Below are 21,692 nucleotides of genomic sequence, written 5' to 3' on the forward strand. Positions count from 1 at the left end.
GAAGACTTATGGTTTCATTTCAGGAATGTAAAATAAGCTGATTACCAAACTTAAGTGAGCAGACTTCAGTGGTAACACAGAATAACAAGCTATTTAAAATTTCCAGTTCTCAGCTGGGTGGTGGTGGTGCACGCCTTTAATCCCAGCACTCGGGAGGCAGAGCCAGGCGGATTTCTGTGAATGAGGCCAGCCTGGTCTACAAAGCGAGTTCCAGGAAAGGCGCGAAGCTACACAGAGAAACCCTGTCTCGAAAAACCAGAAAATAACTAAATAAATAAAATAAAATTTCTAGTTCTCAAAAAAATAAAAATCAAAAAATTACAAGACAAATTTTAAAGTTTGGTCCCTGACAGTAAAAAAGAGCAGTTAATAAATCTATCATAAAGAGCTGGAAAGATGGATCAGTGGTTAAAAACATTGGCTACTCTTTCAGGATTGGGGTTCAGTTTCTAGCACCCACGTGGTAGCTCACAATTATCTGTAAGTCCAGTTCCAGATTTAATGTACTCTTCTGTTCTTCATGGCCACCAGGCATACAAGAACATACATGCATATAAATACACATAAATAAATCTTTAAAAAATTGTAATAAATACTGTCACAGAAGTTACTACATAAAAATTTAAACAACCTATATTTCATGTTCAAATAACAGAAACCATAACCATTAAGTATAAAAGTGTTCCACTAAGCGGGCTCAAGAGATGGCTCAGAAGCACTGGCTGCTCTTTTAGAGGTCCTGGGTTCAGTTCGCTGCAACCATATGGTGGCTCACAACTATGTATGATGAGATCTGGTGCCCTCTTCTAGCATGCAGGCATATATGTAGGCAGAGCACTGTATACATAATAAATAAAAATCTTTTAAAAAAAGAAGTGTTCCACCAAATATATCAATAAAAAAAATTTTAAATCCACAATCTGCATTTGGACAGAATAACTAAAATGAAAATTTCATTTAAGTGGCTGAACCATGAACAGATTTTAATTGGTAGCAGAATAAACCCATAAACTTGTAGACAAGTTGAACTTATATAGTTTGAAAAACAAAGCAGCTTAGTGGTACAGAATCTGCTTAGTATGTGTGAAACTACAGGATTACTCTTCAGTGCTTAAAAAAAAAAGGGGGGGGGGAGGTTGGGGATTTAGCTCAGTGGTAGAGTACTTGCCTAGCAAGCAAAAGGCCCTGGGTTTGGTCCTCAGCTAAAAAAAAAAAAAAAAAATAGTAAAGGAAAATGAAACAGTTTTAGAATAAAAAAAAAAAATAAAAATAAAAAGAATAGTTGTTTTTGTTTTTGTTTTTTTTTGGGGGGGGGGTTCCGAGACAGGGTTTCTCTGTGTAGCTTCGTGCCTTTCCTGGAACTTGCTCTGTAGCCCAGGCTGGCCTCAAACTCCCGAGTGCTGGGATTAAAGGCGTGCGCCACCAACCCCCCCCCCTCTCCCCCCCCCCCCAGCAAAAAAGACTATTCTTGAGGCAGGCAGATCTCTGTGAGTTCAGCCCGATCTACAAACCCAAGTTCCAGGAAAGGCGCAAAGCTACACAGAGAAACCCTGTCTCAAAAAAACCAAAAAAAAAGGGGGTTGGGGATTTAGCTCAGTGGTAGAGCGCTTGCCTAGCAAGCGCAAGGCCCTGGGTTCGGTCCTCAGCTCTGGGGAAAAAAACAAAAGAAAAAAAAAGAATTTGAAAAAAAAGAAAAAAGAACACACACAAACTCCTATCAGAATGAAGGTGCATGGACAGATACGAAAAGAGGGGAAAAAAATCTAAATAAAACACTACGGAAATTTCTCTAGATCGGTCTTGCCCAGCAGTCTGGACAAATCTCTCCATTACTTAGAATTCTGTTGACTGAGACATGATTGCTCCTGGCAGCACCTATCTATCTGATCCCAAGAGGATGTTGGGCTTCTAACACATTTCTTGGCACAAATTGGCCTACTGGGCAAAGAACTGACCTTGCCTTGACTGTTGACAGTATGGACACTGTCTTTTCCAGACGTGCAGGACACAAGGAAAAGTGACTACTGAACTCTGCCAAGACAGGGTAAGATGGTCTTTCAAAATCCCTGCTTCTGAAAATGGTCTGTCAGACACTCTAGGCCTGTAGCCAATATTGGATGCCCCAATGATGCCGAGAAACTTTAGGTGACTGTCTAGGCTGCCAGCTGTCTCTGTCTATTCTTGTAAGAATTTGCTTGCATTTTCCATTTTCTCAGGTATTATTATGTTCCTTCTCATGTCTTTGAGTTGAAGATGAGATAGTTACAGTTACAATCTTCTCGTATCTTAGCTAGAACATATTAATACTACAGTTAGAATCTTCAAGATAGGACAGCTATTGGAGTGATCTTGGTAATTTGCCATTTATCTATATTCTGGACATTTAGCATGTCTTTCTTGTTTGATGCTATTCTTGTTGGTTGTAGTTCTATTTTTGTTTATGTTACTACCCTTTGTTTTTCCTGGACAATACTTGATAACCATTCTTGTTGTATATAGTTTGCATTAAGTTTAGAACCTTCTTATTTAGACAAAAAGGGGGAAATGTAGTGGTATTTGCTCCACCCATGACCGTGAGCTTTAGGGCACAAAGGAGGAGGTGCTTCCTGCTATTATACTTGACCTCTTAAAAGGAGAGGGAGAAGGGTCACATGCCCCTTCTCCCTGCTATTCCCTGCAAGGTGGATTCACTCCCAGTCAGATCAGAGGACAACATCAGCTGTATGCTATGTTCTGTATTCCTGACTATATTTCCTCAATTTACCTTAATAAATTTCCCTAATACTTCTTAAATTGACTCCTGTGGATTTATCGATTTCACTAGAACCTATGTAGGTGGGTGGGTGGATGGGTGGATGGATAGATAGATAGATGGATGATAGATATAAAGATGACAGACCAGGGGCTGGAGAGATGGCTCAGAGGTTAAGAACACTGACTGATCTTCCAGAGGTCCTGAGTTCAATTCCCAGCAACCACATGGTGGCTCACAACCATCTTTAATGAGATCTGGTGCCCTCTTCTGGTCATACATGCTGTATACATAATAAATAAATAAATCTAGCCGGGCAGTGGTGGCGTACGCCTGTAATTCCCAGCACTCGGGAGGCAGAGGCAGGCGGATCTCTGTGAGTTCGAGACCAGCCTACTCTACAGAGCTAGTCCAGGACTGGCTCCAAAGCTACAGAGAAACCCTGACTCGAAAAACCAAAAATAAACAAATAAACAATAAATAAATCTTTTTAAAAAATAAAATAAAAAAAAAAAGATGACAGACCGACAGAGAGATAAATAAATGATAGATAGGTATCTCTCTCTAGATCTGGAGTCAGCCACCACACACGGTTATTAGAAACCAACTTTGTTTTTGTTGGGTTTCCTTCCTTCATCCACCCACCTACCACCTACCTGGACAGTCTCACATTATCTCCCTTCTCAGATTTCTCCTTCTATTTATTCTCTCTGCCTGTCAGTCCCACTTACCCTTTCTCCTGCCTCACTACTGGTCATTCAGCTCTTTACTAGACCAGGTGTTTTAGACAGGCAAAGTAACACAGCTTCAGAGTTAAATGCAACATAAAAGAATGCAACACATCTTCGTATCATTAAACAAATGTTCCATAGCACAAACAAATGTAACACATTTAAAATAATATTTTACAACAGATTACATTTTTTTACAGTTCCATCAATTTAAAATGTTTATAAATATGACATTTGTGTTTACATCTGTTTTTCTCAATAGAACAAATTATAAAGCAAAGGGTGTTTTGTTCTGTGAGCCTTCTGTTTTCCACAGCCTGTCTTGTATCCAATGTAAGGGCTGCCACGGTCGAAAGGGTAACACATGCTGCTGCTGCAGAAATAGGAGTGGATCGAGGGACTGGATCCAAAAACACTACAAAGATCTAACATCTACAATTATTTACAGCCACTATACATACATGTATGTAATCACATACACACATAATTAAATCCAGCAAAATGATGATTTTTACCAAAAATAGAAATTTCGTTAACTTTTGAGTTGTTAAAATAAATTGGTTATGGCCTAGAGAAAAATCAGTGTGCTGTGAGTCCAATGAAGATTTAATTACAGTAAACTGTAGGCTAAACCAGTTAAATCAACCAGAAAGGCAGAAAGTTAATTTCCTGGCCCCCTACCCCAAATTTACCACCTTTTTTTTTTTTTTTTTAACTTATGTCAAGCAAATACAAAATCCTATCCTCAGACTATTAAAAACACAGTAGTGTTTACTTTCGTGTTGACCTATTTTTTACCCTCTTTTTTTGAGACAGGATTTCTCTATGTAGCCCTGGCTGTCCTGGAACTTGCTCTGAATACCAGGCTAACCATAAAAGAGATCCATCTGTCTCTGCCACTGAGTGCTAGAAGTGAAGATGTGCACCTCTTCATATTGGCTTTTTAATCATTCCTTTCCTTGGCTTTTTAAGCACTCTTTTAAGTATCATGTATTTGTGAAAACAGTAGAAAAGAATGATTATAGAGAAGTGTTACATCAGGAGTGAGAAACAACTAAAAGAACAGCTCATAGTTACTGAATGCTTACCCTTTGACAGACACTATCTCAAGATTTTACGTTTCCTAATTCAAGTTTTCACAAAACACTGATAGACTCTATCCCCATTTCCTAAGTAACCCATAGAGAGTGTCCCACAACCAATAAACAGCCAAGTAATCCAAAGCAGTCCAACAATCCTGGAGTGAACAATCCTTCACTTCATTGTCACAGAGCACTGCAAGCACGCAAGTGCAGCTCAGCACGGGGCACCTGCCTAGCACGCCTCCTGAGCTCAACTGCCAACACTACAAAGGAGGACAGCCACTGAAAACCTGCTCATCTGATGAAAGCCCAGTGTTCAAATGATTACAGGCATGAGCTGCCATGCCTATCTTTCCTGTGCTGTAAGTATTGTCTACGCGTGTGCTCTGATACAAAGTTGGGACTAATAGCTGTGATGGCCTGAAAAACTGAGCCTACAAACAGAAACCAGAATTCTAATGAATGAGATGCAATTCTAGACATTTTCAAGTAGTATGAAATGATCTATGAAGATTACCCTCAACACCATCTAATATCCCAACAGTAGTCAAAGTTAACATAACTCACATAGACCTGAGGAAATACAAAACTGTTCAGTGGAAAAGCACAATGCTCTATTTTGGAGTATTTATCACAAAACCCTGTAATAAAACAAATATGCAGATAAGATCAAGCCCTCTCAATAAAGCCACTATATATAAGGGCACACTGAAGTTCTTACTTTACAGATATCACTAAAAATAGGAAAAACAGGATTCTGCTAACCTTTCAAAGTCCCCTTGTCTTGTAAATTTTGACAACCTATACACAGCCCAGTTGTTAAGCTGTTTAGAGGTCATTCCTCTTCCATTGTCTACCACTGCGACAGCAGGTTTTCCTTGCGTTTCATCAAAAAGCTACAAAATAAAGAGTCAGGAAAACGCCAATTAATACTTAAAACATGAAGTATGAAATTTAATAGGCTCATTCATATCACTGGTATAAGTATAAACAAATACAACTTTCTTAAAGGCACTGAGTTATATCTATCAAAAACCTTAAATTTATTAATGTTTTTTAACCTAGGAATACCATTTCTCAGAATTTAACTTAAGGAAATAATCAAGGCATACATAAACATACACTATTCCCACATTGCTTGGCAAAAATAAAGGAGGAAAAAAAATCTGTTTAAAAAGATGGGCTCCAGAACTTACACTGTAGCTAACAAAACCCTCTGCATTAATATCATAAAATATTCATGTCATGTTTACAATTGCAATGTTAAAAAAAGAAATTATAAAACTTAAGTACAGAAAGAGAGGTGTAAATAAGTACATACATACATAAAAGAAACTATAAAAATTAGTAACAAGATATCAGTTAACTATATCTAGTTTTTCTTTATTCCTAATTTTTCCAATGTACTACTAAAAAAATTTACATTTCTTTATGCACGATTTTCTTACCAATTTGATCTGTATTCTCCTAACACCAACATTACGAGCAGTAGCTGACAATGAATTGTCGATTAATTCTGCAAGAGCAAATGCTGGAAGAGATTGAGAAAACAATGCTTAACCTTCCCATCCCAAACACTTTATACAAACGTTCAAGGAGAAGGAACTCTGAAGCAAACCACTTTTATTTTCCAAAGACTTACAAGTATTATTACCCTGAATCTAATGATGTTATGCATAATAAAAAGTTTCATCACCAACCACTACCAGAATAAAAAAGATTAGGCACCAGTCTGAGCCACACAGTAAGGCCCTGTATGAAAAGAGAAGCAATGAAAAGGGCTGGTTTGAGAAGCTAGTGTGGTGGCCAAAGGCCTGTAGTCTCAACTAGGAGGCTGAGGCAAGAAGTGGAAGGCCTGCCCTGGTTACAAAGTATGTTCAACACCAACCTGTACTCAGTGAGAACATGCCCTAGATTCAATCCTCTGAACAATACATGTGCATACACACATACACACACACACGCACACATGCACGGATATAGAATTCTAAAGACTAACAATATCATGTTAAATGGTGGCCAGTTGTGGCAGTTTCAATGGCACCCACAGACTCGTGTTTCTGAATGCTTGGTCTCCAGTTGGTGGAACTGTTTGGGAAGGATGAAGAGATGTGGCCTTGTGGAGATGTCACTGGAGGTAGGGTATTATGAGGTTTCAATAGAAAGAGTCCTGCCATTCCCAGCGTGCCCTCTGTCTCATGTTTGTAGATCAAGGTATGAGCTTCTAAGCTGCCACTCCAGCTGCCCACCTCTGTGCCCTCACACCACCATCAAAAACTAACCCTCTGAAATCATAAGCCAATTAATGCTTTCTTCTCTAAGTTGCCTTGGTCATGGTGTTTTGCCACGGCAATAGAAAAGTAACCAAGGCACCTGTGATCTGAGCACTCCAGAGGCTGCGGAAGGATTGCCAGGAGTTCCAAGAGAACTCACTCTCAGTTTAAATCAGCTTGGAGACTCTGGGAATACCTGTGAGCACGCTTTTTGTTTGGTTTGGTTTGGTTTTTTGAGACAGGGTTTCTCTGTGTATTTTTGGAGCCATTCCTGGATCTTGCTCTGTAGACCAGGCTGGCCTTGAACTCACAGAGATCCGCCTGCCTCTGCCTCCTGAGTGCTGGGATTAAAGTCGTGCACCACCACCGCTCGGCTCTGTGAGCGCTTTTTTAGATTAAGTTAATAAGTAGGAAGCCCTATCGCAGCTACCAGGCTGAAGAAAATGGGTAAAGCCGGGTATGCTAGTTTTTATTGTCGACCCGACACAATCTAAAGCTGCCTGGGAAGAGGAAGCCTCACTTGATGAACTGCCCAAATGAAACTGGCCTGTGAAACTTTGTCTTTATTATGACTGACGGGGGAGGACCCAGCCCACTATGGAGGACTCCAACTCTAGGTAGATAATAGCAGAAGGAGCCAGTGAGCAAACTAGAGAGTGAGTCGGTTAGTGCATGTAGTTCCTACATGGTTTCTGCTTGAGTTCCTACTTGAATTCCTGTCCTGACTTCCTTCAATGGATTGTGACCTGGAAGTTTAAGACAAATAAATTCTTTTCTCCCTCAAGAAGCTTCGAGTAATAGTGTTTATCAGAACAACTGAAAGCAAACTAGGGCACGAACGCTCACCCTTCTCTACTTTCTGACTGGGTGGATGAAATGTGACTAGCTTGCTTCCTGTTCCTGCTATGTCTTTTGCCCATGATGAAATGTAGAACTGAAAAGCAGAATAAACACCCACCCTTAAATTGCTTTTCATCAGTTATTTCATCATAATAACAGAAAGAATGTTATATTCTCACTATATAAACCAAACCAAAAAATAAAAAATGTGTTAAATAACAGTTTCACTATTTTCTCCAAATTAAAACATTTTCTCCTACAAACTCTTAAGACCCAGAAAGTAGACAAAATTGACAAGGCTCTGGACTCTAAAAACAGGCCCAAGCCAGGCATGGTGGCACACATCTTCAATCCCCGGACTCAGTGCAGAAACAAACAGGGAGATCTGTGTGAATGTGAGGCCATCTTGGTCTACATATTGAGTTTTAAGCCAGCCTGGGCTACAAAGTGAGACTCTGTCTCAAAAAACAACAAACAAACAAACTAGGCCCAGAAAACTCTTGACTCTTAGAGATTCACTAGAGTCATCTCCAAAGTTCTAAAACTTAACCCGACTAAAACTCACTGAGTTTTAGTTTACTTAGCAAGCACTCTAAACATTATGTCTAAACATAACTAGATAAACTAATTGATAAACTAATTATATAAAGTTAACACAAATTAGGTATGCATATGAATCAGGCTATGGTCAACAATTACTAGAAAGGAAAAAAATGTATAGAACTTAATTTAAAAAGGAAAAGGATCCAGGTGGTGGCACACACCTTTAATCAATCCCAGCACTTGGAAGGCAAAGGCAAATGGATCTCTGAGTTTGAGGGCAGCCTGGTCTATGGAGCTAATTCCAAGACAGCCAAAGCTATACAAAAGAAAATCTGCCTCAAAACACCATGTCTCTTCCCCCTACTGCCCCCTCCAAAAGAAAAGAGGAACGGAACAGAGACAAGTCTGAATTTCTGCCTCTAGAAATATATACAATTTAAATACAATGCTTACTACATCAAATTTAATTAGTACAAGTATTACATAGGAAGCTGGAACAGATATTCTCCTTAACAAAGAGACTAGAGAGCCAGAGGTAAAGTTTTTGCTTCACTGACAATACATATATACAATAAAACTCTTATCAGCAGGCGGATCTGTGAGTTCAAGGCCTGCCTGGGCTACCAAGTGAGTTCCAGGAAAGGCACAAAGCTACACAGAGAAACCTTGTCTCGAAAAACCAAAAACCAAAAACAAAAAACAAACAAACAAAAAAAACCTAATATCTGTCTGCTAAAAGAAGATATATATATAAAAGAAATGATGAACATGACTTGAAGACATGGCCACAACAAGCAAGGAAGAGCCAGAAGGAAAGAAATGAGAGAAAAGATCTTGGGATATACTGTAAAGTTAAAGGAAGTTAAAGGAAGTCAAAGACGGGGCTGGAGAGATGGCTCAGTGGTTAAGAGCACTGGCTGCTCTCCCAGAGGACCTAGGTTCAATTCCCTGCACCCACATGGCAGCTCACATCCGCCTGTAACTCCACTTCCAGAGAGCTGACAGTTTCATACACACAAAACACCAATGCACATAAAATAAAAACCGATACAGTGAATCTGTACAGTAATTAAGCTACACTGAAAGTCTTTACACTGAATACACAATATATATTTAGAAATTTATACCCAAGGAAGATATTTAAAATTAACTCAAACATTCAAGCACCTATTCTCTGCCAGGTACTACTCTAGAGAATGCACAATGCAAAGAATCTATTTCTGTGAGTTCAACATTTTACTGAAAGATGGGAAATAAAATGTAATCATGGACAGGTAAAGGTGCCTGTCACCATCAAGCCTGACAATCTGAGTTCCATCCCTAGGACTCACATGGCAGGAGAGAAGCAGCTCCTTACAAGCTACCCTCTGACCTCCACATGCACACAAATAAATAAGTGTAAACTTAAAAAACTATAATTATACCTTCATTCCCAGTACTCAGGAGGCAGAGGCAGGTGATCTCTGTAAGTTCAAGCCTAGTCTGATCTACAGAGTGACTTCCAGGACAGCCTGGATGTAGAGGCATTAAATAAATACATATATATAATTTAAAAATAACATAATCACAGTCAGGCATGGTGGTGCATGTTTTTAATCCCAGCACTCGGGAGACAAGCAGGCTGATCTCTGTGAGTCTGAGGCCAGATTGGTCTGCATGGCAGGAGAGCTCCAGGACAGCCAGAGCTACCAAGTGAGACCTGCCTCAAAACAAAGACGGGGGATGGGAGGGGGCAGAAGAACAGAAAAATAAATACGTGAGTAGTGTAGTAAGTGTGGTGGCTTGAGTAATAATGGCCCCACAGACTCAAGCGTTCAAACGCGCGGTCCTCCTCAGTGTGATTATTTGGAAAAAGATCAGGAGGTGTAGCTCTGTTGGAGGAGATGTGTCATTAGGAGTGGATTTTGAGGTTTCAAAGCTCTTTCCCCCTCCAAATTGTAGATTAGATATAATCTCTCAGCTACTGCTCAAGCACCATGCCAGCCTGTTGCCATTTCCCTGCCATGATGACCACGAACTCTATACCCTCTGGAACCATTAGCCCCAACTTAAATGCTTTCTTTTGATAAGTGGCCAGTGTCTCTTCACAGCAATAGAAAAGTCACTAAGACAGTAACTAAGTAAATTCTATAGCATATTACAAAGTAGTATGGGCTATAGAGTAAAATGAGCAAAGAGATGAAATAACAAAGGCACTGATATACACATAATTTAAAATAAAATCTTTTCTAAAAAATTTAAGCTGGGTGTGTGGTGTATGCCTTCAGTCTACAAAGTGAGTTCCAGGACAGCCAAGGCTGGCTGTTACACAGAGAAACTGTCTCAAAAAACAAAAACAAAAACAAAAACAAAATTTTAAAAGCTTATTTCCGGGGTTTGGGGGCAGGGTGGAGAGATGTAACAGCAGTCAAAGGCACTGGTTGCTCCTCCAGAGGTTCAATTCCCAGAACACACACAGAAGTCACAGGAGCTCTGACACTCCCTTCTGGCATCTGTGCATACTGCATGCACATGGTGCACAGACAAGTATCAAGCAAATACCCATATACATAAAACTAAACAAACAAATAAGTAAATAAAAATATTTTTTTTAAAGTTTATTTCCACTCCAATCTCTCTGGTCAATGGTAACTTCTACAGACATTTGGAGACAAATGAAGGAGGTGAGGAAAGCAGAGACTGCCAGAAGCCTTGAAAGCAGACAGGCTCGTCAGTGGAGAGAAGGAACTAAAGTGAATGGTAGATAAAGAACAGGAGAATTACTGCCAAATACAGCAGAGGGAATTAGCTTTTTTTTTTTCCTTTGGTTTTTCGAGACAGGGTTTCCCTGTGCAGTTTTGCGCCTTTCCTAGAACTCGCTTGGTAGCCCAGGCTGGCCTTGAACTCACAGAGATCTGTCTGTCTCTGCCTCCTGAGTGCTGGGATTAAAGGCGTGCCCACCACCGCCGCCCGATAAACTTTTTTTTTTTGGTTAGAAAGAACTTTTGACTTGTCTATTTATACCACTTCTGTGCTTAGCATACATAAAATACATTTTAAAAAATAAACTAATAGAAAGTCTATTTATACCACTTCTATACTTAACATGCATAAAATAATGTTTAAAAAAAATCAACTAACTAATAGAAAAAGTTCTGAGCAGTGGTGGCGCACACCTTTAATCCCAGCACTCGGGAGGCAGAGACAGGTGGATCTTTGTGAGTTTGAGGCCAGCCTGGTCTACAGAGAGAGATCCAGAAAAGGCGAAAAGCTACACAGAGAAACCCTGTCTCGAAAAACCAAAAGAAGAAAAAGAAAAAGTTCTGAAATGATAAACACTAAAGTATTGGTGATTATTACATTCAGGTAGTATAGTAATAGGATTATTTTCACATTCTACTCACTTATCTGTTTTTCTAAGTAAAACACATTTTTAAAAAGAAGGATTTGGGGGCTAGAGAGATGGCTCACTGGTTAAGAGCACTGGCTGCTCTTCCAAAAGACCTGGGTTCAATTGCCAGCATCCACATGGCAGCTCAAAACTGCTGTGGGATATCTTTCTATATGCTGTGAATATGTGTTGCTCCAAAAAATAAAGTTGCATTGGCCTATGGCAAGGCAACTTACAGACAGATGGAAATCCAAGCAGATAAACAGGAAGAAAAAGGAGAGGCAGGAGAGATGCCAGCCTGCTACCCAAGGAACAACATGCCAGCAGACTGGTAAGCCACAGAACACATGGCAAAACACAGATTAATAGCAATGGGTTAATTTAAGTTATAAGAGCTAGCTAGCAAGAAGCTGCCATAGGCCATACAGGTGATAATTAATGTAAGCCTCTGAGTAATTATTTTATAAGCAGCTGTGGGACTGTGGGGCCGGGCAGGACCGGAGAAACCTTCCAACTATACACAACTGTCTGTAACTCCAGTTCCAGGGGATCTGGCATCCTCACAAAGACATACATGCTGGCAAAACCACAATGTACATAAGAGAGACACAGAGGGGGGGGGAGACTATGAATAAAATGAAAGAAAATAATTTTAATATGGTTTATAATAAACAAGTTAATAGCATAAAGTACTTTGATAGAGTCTAGAAAGAAGATCTGGTAAACCATCTGAGACAGTCTATAAGGATAAACCAGTTAAGCTATAAAGGTTTTTTAAAAGTATTAAAGACATGGCAATAGGCACATCAATTTATCTATGTAAATTTATAGAGTAGGGACTGATGGAACTCAGCAGTAGAATGCTTACCTTGTAAGCTCTGGGTTTAATCCGGAGTAAATAAACAAAAACAAATAAATGGAAGGTAAAGGGTTTTTTCATAACTGGAGGTGGTTTACAGCAAGACACGAAGATATCTAACTACAAGATAAAGTGCATCCAGCTCTATTACTGGGTTAAAGGTGACTTTTTACTTTAAAGTTGACTTCTGGGCACAGACAAGAGACTCTTTGGAAGCTTGGTCCAGTTAACCTGGCAGCCACAGCAGTGAACAAAGACACTTGAGTCGCAAACATGGTAGAAGGCGCACGCACGCACGCACGCACGCACGCACGCACGCACGCACGCACGCACGCAGAGGCAGGACTGGGCTAGAGAAACAGCTCAGCAGTTAAGAGTAGTTACTGCTTTTGAGGAGAGCCCTAGTTTGGTTTCCAGCACTCCCTGGAAAACCACACTCATGTGGCATACAAACAAATACACATATACATGAATAAACTAAAAATTTTAAAAGCAAACAAAAATCCCAATTTCAGCTGGATATATACAAAGAAACTAAGAAAGCAGATCAAAATGAGTTTCCCATGACCTTATAGTAAAGTAGAATGAAAAGATCTACAAAATGTGAAGGAATGGCATGTGTGGTGAAAGGATAAAAGAGATTAACAACTTTCAAAAATTATACAGGAGCTGGAGAGATGGCTCAGCAGTTAAGAGCACTGACTGCTCTTCCAGAGGACCTTGGGTCATTTACCAGCAACCACAGGGCAGCTAGGGGATCCGATACCCATGCCAAAATACCAATGTACATAAAGTAAAAATAAATACATTTTAAAAAAATCAAAAATTGTACAGATTACTTACGCAAAGGATTCTGTCCTTCACTTGCATAATATTCATACATGCCACTTTTAACCAGAGTGTCATAGTGAGGTAAGAAGTCAATTCTTTCTTTTGTTGCTGTTAATAGTGATTGGTCAACTGATTGTAGCAGGTATAGAGTGACTCCATCTTTAACAATTTCATCTGTAATTGAGAGTTAAAATCATAAGTGCTAGGGTACCATCAGAAACTCAGTGAACTTATTCTGAATACATAACTTTTATCTATAAAATGCACATAACAGTATAGGTAAACTATCAATGGCTCTATTTACAAATCCCAGCTGTGAGTATAAACAGCATTAATGGAACAGGCATAAATATTTCCATAACTCTAAAATACTCAATTAAATATTTAAGTTTATTTCATTTATTATTGGTATTAGTGTGTTTGTGTGTACATGCCAGCACACATGTGAGCAAATGCATGTGATAGTATACATGTAGAAGTCTGAGGACATCTTTCTGAAGACAGTCTTCTTCCTCCACTGTAGGATCTAGAGATCAGTCTTAAGCATTCAGGCTTTCTAGGCAAGTGTTTTTACCCACTGATCCATCATAGTGGTCCTTGGAGGTTTTTTTGTTTTTGTTTTGTTTTTTAAAAAACCAGAGTCTCATAATATATCTCCAGCTGACCTCAAACTTACCTTCCTGCCTCAGCCTCCTGAATGCTACAATGACAAGTGTACCAATATGCGTAGCTTTGAAATGTTTATTTCTTCACTGGAGATTGGGTAGCCCTGGCTGGCCTGGAATTCACTATGTAGATAGGCCTTGAACTTGGGGAGTCTCCTGCTTCTGTCACCCAAGTGCAGGTGACAAGTATACATCACCATGCCCAACATGGTCTGTTTGTTGAAAGAGGATCTCACCACAGCCTAAGCTTGCCTCAGACTCACTATATAGCCCAGACTGGCTCCCAACTCCGGGGGGCAGGGGAGACCCTAGGATGACTGTGGCTTATAGTAAGTTTTGGTATTACTCAATCATTGGGCAAACCTCAGTGAAACATTTCACTGTTAGGATAAGAATTTGTGCTGTATCAAGCTGATAATAGAAAAATAAATAAATAAATAAAAATGAAAATAATAAAAGAAAAAAGAATTCAAGTTTGCTAAAGCTCACTTTTGTGGGTACCCAAATAAAGCTAAGTGGTAAGGCCTCATTTTCTATGGACCCAACTTACAGCAGGAAAAATGTGACTTCTGTGAATACATAGGGATGTACAGCTATTGCTCTATCTGACACAGTAAATAAATGCAAGAGGACATTGCTTACTTACCAAAATTATCACAGGTAATTTCTTTCCTGCTTGTAGTTGTAATAACAAACGTTTCTTCAGATGAAATGCCAATTGTCTATCAAAATTTAAAAAAAAAATATATTACTTAAAGGAAATAAATTCACTAACTCATGTTTGCAAGAATATGAACATACTGATATTACAATTTTGCAACAACTTACTTGTCTAGGAAATAAAAAAAAAAACTAAGCATTTTTAAATTTTGACTTTGCAAAATTAATCACTATAAGCCATAATAACTTGCGCTTTTTTTTTTTTGAGACAGGGTTTATCTATATAACAGTCCTGACTGTCCTGAAACTTGCTTTGTAGACCAGGCTGGCTTGGAACTCACTGAGATCCATTTTCCTCTGGCTCTTGAGTTCTAGGATGAAAGGAGTGTGCCACCACCCCCAGCCTAAACTGCTTACTTAACAAGATTCTTTTTTTCTCTGCTATTTGCTCCCAGAACACATGCGACAATCCTCAGATAATGAAAATATGATATATACAGAGCAGAATTTTATTCAACTAAAAAGGAAAATGAATTCATTAAATTTTCAGGAAAAATGGATAGAATCAGAAAATGTCAGTGGGTTAATTCAAGCCCAGGAAAACAAACACATGTTTTCTTTCATACATGGATCCTAGCTTCAGATTTTTAAGATTTCTATAATTAATCCTGAGTGTCTACAGAGGTCAGGAAGCCAAAAAGGATCCCAAAGAAGGAGGAGGGGACAAGGTCTTGAAAGGGAAGAGGGGAGTATAGAGAATACATGACAGGGAACCCCGGAGTTAAAGGTTTATGTGGGGATGGGCAATGGAATGAGGTGGAGAAAGGGGTGGGAGGTTTGCTAACCAACACTAAGGATGTATTTTAAAAAGCCCCACAGAACCCCACTATCCTGTACACTAATTACAAATATATAATGTCCTGGAGGTGGTGGCCCACACCTCTAATCCCCGCACTTGGAAAGCAGAGGCATGCAGACCTCCAAGTTCCAGGCCAGCCAGGGCTATCTAGTGAGATGAGAATGAAACGCTTTCTGGGTGTAAGCCTCACTCCACAAAATGGAACCCTTATCAGGGTACAGAAGTTGTGGCTAAATATGTCACAGTCCCTAGAGGGGGACCTCCTACTCTTCTGCTAAATTGACATAGTATTAAACCATCTTTTAATGACTTTCCACTATACCCACAGATTAGTTTCTCTTGCAACCCTCGTCAGAGATGCTTCTTATAATAACAATGATTAGCACAAACCCACAAGTAATCAAGATACAGAGAATAGGAGACTATGGGATGCTCAGCCCTAATGGTACACCTACCCCACACCTAGTCTCCTAAAGGCTGGGGGTGTAAAGGGGTGGGGTGGCACAGGGAAAGAATAGTAACTTGCAGATACAGCAAAGCAGCTGCACACATGAGCTCACAGTAGTTGTGAAAGAATGCACAGACATGCACAGGCCAAGTCAGGCCAAACCCCAGCACAGAGGGAAGCTGAGCATTAAGTGTTCCCCCTAGTTGAAGTGATAATAATGATTGACAGCTGCTAGGAGAGGGAGACTCAGATTTAAAGTTACAGCCCCTGTGCTCCAGCAGATAGCCCCAAACCCAAGAGTGGACGGGGAGCAAAAGTGGACTTTTGATGAGTTTTAAAAAAAAAGTGGGGGGGGGGGGGGCTGAAGAGATGACTCAGAGGTTAAGAGCACTGACTGCTCTTCTAGAGGTCCTGAGTTCAAGTCCCAGCAACCACATGGTGGCTCACAACCATCTGTAATGAGATCTGGTGCCTCTTCTGGCCTGCAGGGATATGTGCTGTATACATAATAAATAAATAAATCTTTTTTTAAAAAAAGAAAAAAAAGCCAGGCGGTGGTAGCGCACGCCTGTAATCCCAGCACTTGGGAGGCAGAGCCAGGCGGATCTCTGTGAGTTCGAGGCCAGCCTGGGCTACAAAGCGAGTTCCAGGAAAGGCACATAGCTGCACAGAGAAACCCTGTCTCGGAAAAAAAAGAGGACACAAAGGTAGGTGAGTAGGGGAAAAAGTGGATGTAGTCAAAATATTCTATCTAAATTATCAAAAACAGGAGTGTATGAGAGTGTGTGTGTGTGTGTGTGAGAAATATGTAACTTTTAAGAATTTTAAAGGGGGGTTGGGGATATAGCTCAGTGGTAGAGCGCTTGCCTAGCAAGCACAAGGCCCTGGGTTCAGTCCTCAGCTCCGGAAAATAAAATAAAATAAAATAAAAAAGAATTTTAAAGGCACTTGAACAGAGGTACCCTGAATAGGCGACAATGCTTCCTCTTAGAAGACATAGGTTATTAAAAGTGCTAGGCACAGCTTACCCTCCTACAAGCTATTGAGTCAGGGAAGGCCCAACGCCTCCCAAAAACAACACAGGCTATTGATATATTTCTTATTTGCTCACCATAACTAGATGTTAAGACCCTATTACTGAAGATGCAACACGCTTTGTTAGCAGGACAGAGATCAAATAAGAAGTAACCAGGAAACTTCTTTCTGATGGCTAGCTTTCATAGAGCCAGTGGGACAGAAAAGTCACAATGGACTCACCCAGAAGTTGGTCCCACATGCAAAAATACTGCCCTGCTAGACAACACATGCCTTCTGATACAATAGTAGCTTCGCTGCTTCTGATGGACCGGAAGCCCTCCACAGGAGGGAGTCATGCCTGGTACTATAAATCTGGTTAAAAGCCCATGATTTGGGGGGAGCTAATTGTTGTAATAAATGGATATATTGTCAAACTGCCTTCTAAATATCTCTGTTTATACTCATGGTCAGAGAAGCTTGTTTTTGCAGTAGGCAGCAGTCAATGAAGACTCATAACTGGCCAAAGTGTTCAGAAAAAGTGACTATGCTCAGCCCCAAATGGGACATTTATATCAAGGCTCCACACCCTCTTGAGGGAGCACATTGTAAAATGTAAAACTGGAAGTGGAAGAGTGCCATGAAATGTTATTTTCTAAGCAAGACATAGGCATTGCACATAGCAGCTAACTTTACCTGCATAAGACCTACACAAAATTAAGCCAGTGTACATTCTAGTGTGGATAAAAGAGCTGAAGAGGTTCCATCCGTAACTAAGGAGCTACTGGCAATTGGTAACAACTGGGAAGGAGGTGTCATTTTTCTTTGAGCGGTGGCTACTGGTAGGTTACCCATGCTCTGATTGATGGATGGCCCCACACTTGAGCGTGTAAGCAGCATAACTGGATTCAGTAAGTTATACTCAAGCATGGGAGTGGGCTTTTGGGGAGGTATGTGGTAGAGGGAAGGAAGATTTAGATTTGGTATGATCAGAATACATTTTGTGTACACAAACAAAACTGTTAAAGAACAAATCAAAAGATCTTACGAGAAAACTCACTAGTGACTAGGTGAGACATTTTGAAAGGACTAATCTTTTTACATTTATTTATTCATTCATTTGTGGGGGACATGGCACATGTAGGGGTCAGAGGACAACCTGAGAAAGTCATTCTTTCCTTCCATCATGTGAATTCTGAACATGGAACTCTTCTAAGGCTCAGTGGCAAGCACCCCACCGAGTTATCTCAAAAGCCCTGGGTTCACCAAGAGGAACCAAAGACATGCTCATTCATTCCATTACATGAGGAATCATTTTATTTGAAACAAAGCATTACTATAACACTCATTTTATACAAATTAGATATGTAAATGTTAGAAGAAAATAGGTGCTACAGGGTATCTAAAGAAGCCTGACATCTTTCTATAAACATCACTAAATACCTAAATGAATAAATATAATAACTTTTTTAAAAAGTGACAATGACAATATGAACTGTAAAAGATCAAAACTACCAAAAAATAATTAGAAAGGTAAATTAACACTCTCATTTAAATTAAAAAGAAGACATGTATTTCTAAAATGAAACACAGTAATGAGCAGTTGAGACAGGATTCTGCCTTAGGTAGTGACAGTGACAGACTATTTTCTAGAACAACCTGTCTACCTAAAGGTGTCAAAGAAATTCTAAGGGCGGAGGTGGCGCACGTCTTTAATCCCAGCACCCAGGAGGCAGAGCCAGGCAGAGCTCTGTGAGTTCGAGGCCAGCCTGGTCTACAGAGTGAGATCGACAGGCACCAAAACTACACAGAGAAACCCTGTCTAGGAAAAAAAAAATGTGTTTCACAGACCCAACCCTTCCAAATATCATATAGCTTATCTCGAATTGCTTGTAAGACTCGTGTTTGTCTACAGTTGAGCAAAATTGTCAGCACTGTTGAATACCGGACATGTAAATCAGATCGGTATTGTGCAATATAGGTAACCCAGGAAAAGATCAGAATTTAAACCCACTCCAGGGACCACTGTGGAATAAGGGAGTGGAAAGACTGTAAGAGTCAGAGGGGATAGATATCTCTAAGAAAAACAGTATTTGCCAGACATGACAGAGCTGCACATAAACCCACAGCACTGATACTGACTGTGTGCAGATCACACCAGCCTCAATCCCAGCCAGCATGGATGGGAGGGGCTCATGACCTCTCCTCCATACCTGAGGAGCTATTGGCAACTGATGACTGCTGGGAGAAAGGGCCCTGACAGGCTACCCATGCTACACTCAGGTAGTACTAAATGGGCTCAGTGTGTATTTTTAAAAAAGAAAAGAAGCATATTAAATGGTAATGGGCGCCTGGTGGTGGCGCACGCCTTTAATCCCAGCACTTGGGAGGCAGAGGCAGGCAGATCTTTGTAAATTCGAGGCCAGCCTGGTCTACAGAGCGAGATCCAGGAAAGGCGCAAAGCTACACAGAGAAACCCTGTCTCAAAAAACAAAAAAAAAGGTAAAAGGCATGGGGGACTGGAGGAGAAAGAATAGGAGTGAATCTGACTCAAATCCATTACAGGCATGTATGAATATTACATAAAATATTTTCTTTTTATAGATATTCTTTATATATATGAGTGTTTTGACTACATCTATGTCGACAGGGCTGGAATGATGGCTCAGTGGTTAAGAGCACTGGCTGCTCCTCCAGAGGACCCAGGTTTAATTCCCAGTACCCTCACAATGGTTCACAACTGTCTAATACTTGAGTCCCAAGGGATCTGGCATCTTCTTCTGGCCTCTGTGAATACCACATACCAGGAAATGAGCCACACACATTATACATTGACAAATATTTACTTAAAGACAAGAGTTCGACCCAGGCATAGGGAGTGAATGCCTTTAATCCCAGCACTCAGGAAACAGACACAGGCAGTTCGAGGCCAGTCTGGTACACATAGTGAGTTCCAGGCCAGTCAGGGCTATACAGAGAGACCCTGTCTCAAAAAACAAAACAAAACAAAAAAACAAAAAAATCAGAATTCAAAATTTAAAGCAAACTTTCTGCTAAATGTTTCTTTTTGTGCCACCACAATGTTAAAAAATCCTAAATCAAACATTCACATTCTAAACTGAAGATACTTTCCTGCACTGAAGACAGGTTTTTTGAGACAGGGTTTCTCTGTGTAGTTTTCGTGCATGTCCTGGATCTCACTTTGTAGACCAGGATGGCCTCGAACTCAAGAGATCCGCTTGCCTCTACCTCCTAGGTGCTGGGATTAAAGGCGTGTACCACAGCAGTCTGGCTGAAGACAGTTTTTAATCTACATTGAAAAAAAAGAAATCAGGGCTGGAGAGATGCTCAGAGGTTAAGAACACTGACTGCTCTTCCAGAGGTCCTGAGTTCAATTCCCAGCAACCACATGGTGGCTCACAACCATCTTTAATGAGATCTGGTGCCCTCTTCTGTGTACATAATAAATAAATAAATCTTAAAAATCACTGCAAGCAGTGGTGGCACACACCTTTAATCACAGCACACAGGAGACAGAGGCAGGCAAATCTCTGAGTTTGAGACCAGCCTGATCTACAGAGCATGTTCCAGGATAGCCAGGGCTACACAGAAAAAAAGGTCTGTCTCAAAACAAAACAAACAAACAAAAAAAAAACCCACACACATAATGAAGGGTGGGGGATGGACAGATTGGCTATTCTTCCACAGGACCTGGGGTTCAACTCCCAGCACCCACACGGCGGCTCACAACTGTAACTCCGGACATTTCCAGGGGATATGACATCTTCACACAGCAGGCAAAACAGCAATACACAAGCGCGCGCACACACACACACAATTTTAAAAATCATATATGGTGCATGCTTATGACCCCACCACTAAGAAGCTTAAGGCAGGAAGATCAGAAGTTGGAGGCCAGCAAGGACTCTATAGTGAGACCATGTCTTTAAACAAAAACAATATCAGGCCTAGTCAGATGGCTAAGAAAGTAAAGGTACTTCTGTACCACTAAGCCTTACACCAGAGTTCAGTCCCCAGCACCCACACAGGGAAAGGAAACTCACCCCTACAAGCTGTCCTCTGATCTCCATACATGTTCCCAGTGGCATGTGCACAAACATATATACACTCATACAAATAAATCTAATAGGTTTAAAAAAAAAAAAAAAAGCAGTATCATATTGGGGATTTAGCAAGCGCAAGGCCCTGGGTTCGATCCTCAGCTCCAAAAAAAAGCAGTATCTTGCATATTTGAAGATTGTTAAGAGTAAGTTTTAAGTGTTCTTGTCCTCAAAAGTAAAAACACATGAATAGTAAATGATACGATTTAAGATGGGCACAGTAGCTAGGCCTGTAATCCTGACACTCGGGAGGCTAAGCAGAAGGTCTGTTCACAGTTTAGGCTAGCCTAGAGTACAAAGTGCATACTAAACCAGAGCTAAATACCAGGAGACTCTGTCAGATAGAGGAAGAAGTAGAAGTAGCAGCAGGAAAGAGAAATATAAAAGTACAGCAGTGTAGCAGAGGGTTTTTTGTTGTAGTTTGCAATCAAATGATCTAAAGCTGGGTATGGAGGGTGAGATGGGAAGAGAGTTCAAAGCCAGCCTAGACTACAGGTTAATGTTCCAGGCCAACTGTGTTACATCTGTCACAAACAAGACAAAAAGTGATCAAGTCTACTGATTTCACTTCTTGTTAACCTCTGTACTAGTTAGTGTGTCAACTTAACACAAGCTAGAGTCATCTAGAAAGAAAAAGGCTCAAC

General features: G+C 40.3%; 1 protein-coding gene across 1 annotated transcript in view; it reads right to left on the reverse strand.

Annotated features, from left to right (window-relative positions):
- Smchd1 (structural maintenance of chromosomes flexible hinge domain containing 1) overlaps nucleotides 1-21,692 on the reverse strand; it is a 135,808-nt gene that overhangs the window by 109,378 nt on the left and 4,738 nt on the right. The window contains exons 2-5 of the mRNA XM_036173068.1: nucleotides 14,593-14,668; nucleotides 13,294-13,455; nucleotides 6,014-6,096; nucleotides 5,331-5,461 (exon numbers count right to left, since the gene is read on the reverse strand). Coding sequence (XP_036028961.1) covers nucleotides 5,331-5,461; nucleotides 6,014-6,096; nucleotides 13,294-13,455; nucleotides 14,593-14,668 — 452 coding nt within the window. The remainder of the gene's footprint in view (nucleotides 1-5,330; nucleotides 5,462-6,013; nucleotides 6,097-13,293; nucleotides 13,456-14,592; nucleotides 14,669-21,692) is intronic.

Source organism: Onychomys torridus, chromosome 23 (genome assembly GCF_903995425.1).
Source record: "Onychomys torridus chromosome 23, mOncTor1.1, whole genome shotgun sequence".
In the NCBI taxonomy this organism is placed as follows: Eukaryota; Metazoa; Chordata; class Mammalia; order Rodentia; family Cricetidae; genus Onychomys; species Onychomys torridus.